Source organism: Bison bison, unplaced genomic scaffold (assembly GCF_000754665.1).
Source record: "Bison bison bison isolate TAMUID 2011002044 unplaced genomic scaffold, Bison_UMD1.0 scf7180017864334, whole genome shotgun sequence".
In the NCBI taxonomy this organism is placed as follows: domain Eukaryota; kingdom Metazoa; phylum Chordata; class Mammalia; order Artiodactyla; family Bovidae; genus Bison; species Bison bison.
In genome coordinates, this window is record NW_011494906.1 from 1,721,350 (window position 1) to 1,729,248 (window position 7,899).

General features: G+C 62.8%; 1 protein-coding gene across 1 annotated transcript in view; it reads right to left on the reverse strand.

The window, feature by feature from the left end:
• The window catches only part of DAGLA (diacylglycerol lipase, alpha), a 27,520-nt gene that overhangs the window by 2,452 nt on the left and 17,169 nt on the right, over window positions 1–7,899 (reverse strand). The window contains exons 10-18 of the mRNA XM_010854062.1: window positions 7,394–7,477; window positions 7,195–7,272; window positions 6,619–6,699; window positions 5,448–5,590; window positions 4,819–4,887; window positions 4,403–4,475; window positions 3,031–3,227; window positions 2,192–2,321; window positions 1,477–1,664 (exon numbers count right to left, since the gene is read on the reverse strand). Of these exons, the coding sequence (XP_010852364.1) occupies window positions 1,477–1,664; window positions 2,192–2,321; window positions 3,031–3,227; window positions 4,403–4,475; window positions 4,819–4,887; window positions 5,448–5,590; window positions 6,619–6,699; window positions 7,195–7,272; window positions 7,394–7,477 (1,043 nt within the window). The remainder of the gene's footprint in view (window positions 1–1,476; window positions 1,665–2,191; window positions 2,322–3,030; window positions 3,228–4,402; window positions 4,476–4,818; window positions 4,888–5,447; window positions 5,591–6,618; window positions 6,700–7,194; window positions 7,273–7,393; window positions 7,478–7,899) is intronic.

Below are 7,899 nucleotides of genomic sequence, written 5' to 3' on the forward strand. Positions count from 1 at the left end.
TTTTAAAACCAGCTCAGGAGACCCCAAGATAGAAGGCAGGAGGGTGGATGCAGGGCCGAGCAGGGCAGCGATGGTGGTGGAGGGGCACTGGTACCGGTCTCATTGTGCCGACCAGGAGACTGAGGCCCAGAGAGACTGGCTGCCCCGGGGCCCTGGAGGCAGAGGTGAAGGAGAGGGAAGGAAGGAGGGAAGGCAGGGAGGGAGGCGGCACAGCTGAGAGCCGCATCCACCGGGTCCAGCGCCCTCCGAGCCAGCACCCAGAGGGGGTCCCTTCCGAGCTGCTGTCACTTCCTTCCTCACCCTGGGGTCCCTCCTACCTCTCCCAGGGGGTGTAGCCCTTTGCTGGATGGGGCCCTGGAGCCCCGGGCTCCGCACACCGGCCTGCAGGGAGTGACTGAAGGACCAGCGATGGGGAGGCAGCGGCTACTGTGGCTGCACAGACACTGGCTCCCCCATCTGGTCAGCAGCAGGGAGAGAGGTCCAGGTGTGCCCACCAAGGGCTGGGAAGCCGCCAGCACCCTTCTCAACAGCCTTGGAGCCAGATTTGTCACCTGGACCCAGGACCTGGGAAGGAAGGGTCCCAGAGAGGAAGGAGGAGCCCCACCCGCCTCAAGAGCTACTGCCTCAGAGCCCCCAAAGAGTGTGCATGAAAGCGGGGGGGCTGTGTGCACACCTCTGTTTCTGTGTGCAGCATGCATACCAGGCAGTTGCATATCAGCCGGTCCAGGTATCTGAGTGGCTGGGTCTGGGCATAGTGCATCCCTCATTTACATGCATGGCTGCCTGTGCAAGTGTAGCCCTGTGTACATAGAAGTGTGTTGGCTGTCTTGATGTGTCCTGTATGTAAGTCTGTCTGTATGCAGCTTTGTACACTCAGAGCTACTATCTGTGAACACAAGTATATACAAATGTAAGTTTTAATACATGATGCAAAGAGCAGACTCACTGAAAAAGACCCTGATGCTGGGAAAGATCGAAGGCAGGAGGAGAGGGGGACGACAGAAGATGAGATGGTCGGATGGCATCACTGACTCAATGGACATGAGTTTGAGCAAACTCCAGGAGGTGGGAAAGGACAGGGAAGTCTGGCATGCTCCAGTCCAGGGAGTCACAAAGAGTCGGACACGACTGAGTGACTGAACAACAACAAATGTGTGTGTTTCTGTGTAAGTGCACGGGTGTCCACCTGTTTGGGTCTAAATGGCCAATGAGTGAATCTGTGTTTGTGACCAGGGGTGAATGCATCCCTAGACACCCACTGGCTCATGTGGGCTTCAGTGGTGGCAGGCTGAGGGGCAGTAGGGGGCAGAGCAGGAGCGACCCCAAACAGGGGGCAATCCTTCCTATGCACATGGACAGAGCTGTGTGAACATACGAGGGCCCAGGGTGTGTATACAAAGGTCCACAAGCATTCACGCTCTGAAGGCACACTTGGGGCCCCTGCACGCACTCTCTGGGGTGGGGGACAGCACTGACCTGATGCTGCTGTTCCGGTGGTCTGCAGCGGGCAGCTCCAGGGCCAGGCCAGCAGGCACGGGTGGCCCCGTGGGCAGCGGCTGCTGCTGGAAGATGAGCTCGGGGGTTAGGTCCACCTCTGTGGGGCTCACCATGACCTTTGCAGCGGACAGCAGGGCAGTCTTCCCCTTGTTGTAGTTCTCCAGCACCTGGGGATGGGACGGAGAAGCAGGCAGTGGCTGAGGGGTGACAATCACGTGTGGACGCAGGGTGGCAGGCCAGGCCTCTCAGGCCCAACAGACCTTCATGGGGTCAGCTGGGCCCACTATCCTTCCTACCAGTTCCCCGCTCCTCCAGGAAGGCCAGGGACGGGCCCTATGATGTAGCTTCACCCCACAAATGGGCCAGATTGGAGCATCCCTGTGGTCGGCCGTTCCATGGCCGGGAGATGGCCAAGGCAGCCCCTGCTTGGCTGTGTATCCACCCAGCGCCAGGTGGCTTCGGGGTTTCTGAGCCCAGCCTGCTTCAGGGACAGGTCCTCACGAATCTTCTAGACCCTCCCACCCCAGGACCACACGGTGGTGTAGACAGAGCCGCGTGTGCGGGCCAGGACACGAAGGGGCTCCCTGGCCCACTGGGTGTCCAGGGAGTGCACGCTTCTGAGTGTTGTTGCCCCCTTGTGTGTGATGTGGGGACGGACCCGGCCAGCGTGGGGTGGGGGTGGGCCGCAGCTCACCTTGTTGAGCCCCTCCATGACCACGTAGGGGAGGTGCTCGTGCAGCATGGCCGGCGAGATGATCACCTCGTTGAAGGCCTTGTTGTCGCCCCAGATGGCGAAGTACGTGGGCTCCTCCTGCTCACAGCAGCTGAGGGGTACAGGGGCCAGAGGGAAGCAGGGGGCGCGGGGGGCAGCCTGGCCTTGGCCCCCAGGCCCCTGGCCCTGCTCTCGGCCCTGGGTGGATTTGGAGACCCTTGCCTGGCTGGGCCAGCTGGGCTGTGTCCCTGGGCTCCTCGCTCCCCACCCACGCCAGGAACATCTTTGCCAAACGGAGCCAGAGAGGCTGACCTGGGGCCTCAGTCTTGACCCTCACAGAGTCTTTGATCAGTTGTGGTCTCAGCCATTCCTGCTCCACCCCTGGGGCAGGGTCCCAGCTCACAGCCCAGCCCTCTGAGAGAGTGGAGTGGGGGGAGCGAGGTGGGAGAAGTCTCTCTGATGCCCCCCTTCCTCTTCTCTCTCCTGCCCCCACCAGCTGACTGCCAGCTGATCCCAGCAGTGACGCCAACTGACAGCTGAGGTGTGGGCCAGCCAGGGCATTTGCTTTTAAATGGATGCAAGTGGGGAGAGCTGTCCTGGGGGAACACCAGGGAAGAGCTGATGCTGGGGGCATGGGCTGGCCAGTCATTCCATGTCCAGGGCCCAAGGCTGGGGCAGCCCCATGGTGGGGGCCCTGGCCCATCACTGCCCAGCCTTTGCCCCCTGCCCTGAGGGTGACCGAGTGAAGGTCGGCCCATCCCCTGCCCCCCTGCCCCGGCCGCTGCCGCCTCCCAGTGGCCTGGGTCACAGGCAGCACCTACCAGCACTGCTCCGCTGGGTGATTGTGGACCACGTGGATGATGCGGCCGGGGGGGTAGAGGGGAGTGCTGGCTGACAGGGCGATGGTCAGGTCGCTGGGATGAGTCCAGAGCCGCGTGCTGGCCAGGGTGGTCACCTCCACCTCCTCGGGCAGCTCTGACTTGGGGATGCATTTGGTGGCCCCCACAATGATTCGCCACTGTGGGGACAAGGGGAGAGGCAGGGTCAAGGCTGAGCAGCGCCAGCCAGCTGGGGAAGTGCTCAGAAGGAGGGTTTACAGGTGACGGGGGAGCTGGGAGGGGGCAGGGGAAGGGCAGCGCCCACTGAAGAGGCAGAGGCTAGGGTGCTTGGCGGCCACGATGGCCAAAAGGTGCCAGGGACAGCTGGCATGGGATGGCTGAATTTTGGGGCTGCAAGACCAGTCAACCCCTTGTGGAGCGACGGGAAACAGGCCCAGCGAAGGAAGGGGACTTGCTCTAAGCTGTAAGTCAGAGGCAGAACAGACCCTGAAGCTCAGGCCAGCTGCACCCACTCGGCCAGGTCAGCGTCGGGTCCCCCACACTGCCTCCTGGGCCAGACGAGTGCCTGGGAGGGGCAGCTCCACATCCTGGAAGCAGGCTCCTCCTAAGGCTCTGCTGCCTGCCCACCCTAGCACCTGGGACCTGGCCCAGCGCCCTGCCTGCCAGAGGGTCCTGGGCACCAAGGCTGGGCTGAGAAGGTGAGTGGAGTGAGGGCCTGCCTGCCTGCCCTGGGGTGCCTGGCCACAGCCTGCCCACCTTTGGCTTAGCACATTGAATGCCAGCTTGCTACAGGAGAAGCCCCCAGTGTCCTGCCCTACACGGGCCTGAGTGGGGGTTAGGAAGGGCTGGCCCTCTCCTCTCAGCTGCAGGCAAAAGCAGAACTCACCGCCCCCAGGTCCCCTCTGCGGGTGAACTCCAGCCTCCCTGAGCCTGGGGGATCGCGGTGGGCTTTGGAGGAGGACTTCCGGTCACACGGGACCACTAAACCTCGGGACTGCTTTGGCCTGACTGTATAGGTGGCTCTGGGCCCAGGGGCTAGGACTCAGGAGTCCTCAGCTCCAGTCCTGACTGTGTTACAACTGGCTTTGTGAGCAAAAGCGAGCCCCTTGCCCACTGTGGGGCTCAGTTTCTGCATCTGCACAAGGACAGGCAGGGGGCAGCTGGGGGCAGCTGAGGGCAGCGTGGAGATGCTGAGAGTCTATGAGCCTGAGGTCCCCAAGACACCAATCACACCCCAGTCTGGCCTCCCGCAGCGGGGGCCTCCTGTGCTTTGTGCTGAGAGGGGGTGGCCAGGAGGAGGTCGGGGAGACTAGAGCCCTGGGTGCCCAGGCAGGAGAGAGGGGAGCGAGCTCACTTTGGGCTTGGTGCTTCGCTGCAGGACATCCAGGAGCTGTCTGCGGAAGCCTTCCAGCTGGGAGAGGCCGATCCTGGGGGAGGGACCAAGACAGAACATCAGCCAGGGCCGGCCAGGGATGGGGAGGTGGGGGTGAGGGGCAGCTGCAGCCCCAGGATCAAGGAGACCTGTCCATCAGGGTCACGGGGCGGGCAGAGGAGGGCCTGCAGCTCAGCAGGGCCCAGCCAGGAAGTGGGCCCAGGAAGGGGGCGGAGCAGGCAGGGCCCACCTTGTCCTCTCACCCTGGACACGAGTGGCGGGGGTTCTGGGGTCCCTCGAAGAGGTGGGAATCTCAATGAGAAAGACGGGCCACCTGGGTGAGGGCCTGAGGGGGAGGACAGCCCAGACCAGGCCGGTGGAGAGAGGGACTGACTTGCCTGGGAACAAGGTCTTTGCCCAGAACCACAGCAGTCACAAACTCCTTGGAGTACTCCATGGCATCCTCGCTGCAAGGGAAGCCAAGGGGGCGCTAAGGCAGGGGAGGGGTGTGGTGTGTTCCCCGGGGTAGGGGGGCGGTCTGCTCCAGCATTCCTGAGCCAGTTTCTTGACTTGAGACCCTCTGGGGGGAGACTTCCCTGGTGGTCCAGTGGCTAGGGCTCCACGCTCCCAAGGCAGGGGGGCCTGGGTTCGATCCCTGGTCAGGGAACTAGATCCGACATGCGGCAACTAAAAGATCTCGCAGGCCGCAAGGAAGAGCAAAGACCTCCAGTGCCACAGCTAAGACCTGGCACGGCCAAATAAAGAAATTAAAAAAAAAAAGACCCCCGTGGGGAGTAGGGCTGGGGTCCCTGCCCCGCCTACTCTGTCAGCAAGGCTTTGCTGGGGCTGGATCCCAGGGTGGGCCTGGCATTTGACAGAGCGCCCGCTTCCACGCTGCAGGCCATCCCCAGGTTCCCTGATGACCAGATGCCAGCCTGCCCAGTGTAGCCCCTGGCCCAAGCCAGCACCCCCCACCGCCCACCCTTGGCCCCACCAGCCCCAGCCAAGCGCCCCCTGGACCGCTTACCTCAGCAGGCCCCCTGGGGGGGAGTAGGCAAAGCACTTGAGGGTTGGGTACTGGGGTCTCAGGAGGAAGGAGAGGATGGCGGCGGTGCCCGCGCCCAGGGAGTGGCCGACCACAATCAGGCCGTAGTGTTTGGTTCCGCGGCCCTGGGGGCGGAGAGCAGCCCTGAGAGCCCTGCCCTGCTGCCTGCCAAGCTCACCCCAGGGAGGCAGAGGGCGCTTCCCAGAGTGCTGGGATCACATCTGTGCTGTGTTGGGCAGAGGAAGAACCAAGCTAGACACCCATGGAGCAACTTCTTAGAGAGACTATTTAACAAACTCCTACTCATCCTTCAAAACCTTGCACAGAGGAGAAGCCCTTCCTGATTTTCTAGGAGAGGCTAACTTCCTCCAAGACATTGCGTCTGTACATGGGATTGTTGCTGTCGTTCAGTCAGTTAAGCTGTGTCTGACTCTTTGCAACCCCATGGACTGTAGCCCACCAGGCTCCTCTATCCATGGGGTTTCCTAGGCAAGAATACTGGAGTGGGTAGCCATTTCCTTCTCCAGGGGATCTTCCTGACCCAGGGATTGAACCTGGGTTCATTGGCAGGTGGATCCTTTACCGCTGAGCCACCAGGGAAGCCTGCACTCGGGACAGACCTTTGTATGAGTGATTATGCTCTATTATGGCCATGTGGTCACCTGCTCCCATCTCCGGGCCCCAACAGCTGCACCAGGTCTCCTGAGCCCAGGGACGGCTTGGCTTTGGGAAGGACAATTGGGAGCCCCTCGGGAGCCGCCTGCCTGCACAGGGAGGGGTGGGCAGTGGGCTGGGCTCAGGTCAACCCAACCACAGCAGTGCCCCTTCTATCTGCTCTGCAATCGCATTCTGTGTTCTTGCTGCTCAGCATCTCAGAAGCCCGGGACCTGAGCCACCTTTGTGCCTCGGATGCCTGGCACCATAATGCAGGTGGGGCCGAGCAGAGGTGTCCAAGAGGAGCTGGTACCAAAGAAGAAAGGGCCAGAGCGGGTGGGAGGGACTGAGCAGCGAGGAGAGGGCTGGGGGCCTGCGATGGAAGGAGAGTATCCGAGTCCAGCTTGTAGCGGTGGGGTGGGGAGGGCGCCATCATTCACCCATTCTGTCCCCAGCCTGTCGCCTTGCGGGAGGGCTTGCGGCATGAAAAACCCCTCACCAGGTCTCGCCCGAAGGCCTGGGACAGGACCATCTCCTGCTCCAGCTTCTTCTTGATATACTCGGCCGAGAGGACCATCCCCTGGGTGAGGAGGAACAGAGATGGGTGTCACTATCATGGGGAGGCACGGGGGCCCGTCAGGGACCAATGAGACCAGTGATGGGAAGCTCAGCAACCCTGTCCCACCCGCGTCCCCCTTGGGTCCTCAGGACAACCTGGAGGGGGGCTGGGGGTGCTGGTGGATACTTGGTCACGTCATTCCCATTTCACAGATGAGAAAACTGAGGCCCAGAGGGATTGTGGGTCTAAGAGGAACCAGTGAGATCCCTTCTCCGTTGCCTCCTTGAGCTCTCTCTTGTGGGACAGGGTCTGGGCTGCGCAGGGCTGTGGGGGTCCTGGCAGGTGGCGGGCAGTGGACCTTCCAGACTGATCCACACGCTCTGACCATCTCTCTCTTGGTGAGAGGAGCGACTCCGGAGGAGCCCCTGCCCCAACCACGGGCCAGACGTGCCTGCTGGCAGCAGAGTGGAGAAACCTGGGGGCCACTGGGGGCCCATGAGAGCGGGTGGGGGGTACCTTGTGTCCCAGCCAGGTGCCGTGGTGGCCCTCCACGGGGAGGCGCTCGGCGTCACCGGTCAGGTCTGTCAGGGCGTCCTGGAGGGCAGGGAGGACAGTGAGGCATGGGACTGAGAACAGGGTGAAGGAGGTGGGCTTCTTCTTCACAGCCCCGGGGCTGTGAGGGGCCGGGGCCGGGCGGGGCCGCTGGGCGGCGTACCTTGGGGGACAGGGTTCCCCGGATGCTGATCACCACCTTCTTCTTGTCGTGGTCCACCGCCACGTAGAAGGGGGTTTCATAGACCTGGCAGGAGGGCAGCTCGTGAGCCTCAGTGGCCCTGTGCTGGGGCCAGACGCGGGGCAGTGACGGAGCAGGTCCCCTTCGGGGCCCAACTCTGGCTCCACCGGCCCCTGAGCCCCTGAGGCCTGGGGTCACAGTAGGTCCCTCCCAGCCCAGCACCCAGCCTGCCCTGCCCTCCCAACTCCGCTGACTCAGGCGCCCTGAGTACCACGTCCTGCCTGCCCAGTCCGGGAGGCTGCCCTCTCCCCTCCCCAGTGCCTCTCCATGTCCCTCAATTCCTTCCCCCAAAGGCTGGAGCCAGGAAGACCCAACAGCAGGTGCAGGGCTGGGGTCCACGTCCTAGCTCCAGAGTGAGCACAGGCCAGAATGTGGGGAGAAGGAGGCGGCCCAGCTCTGGTTTGCCCACCTAGGGGAGCCATGCCAGA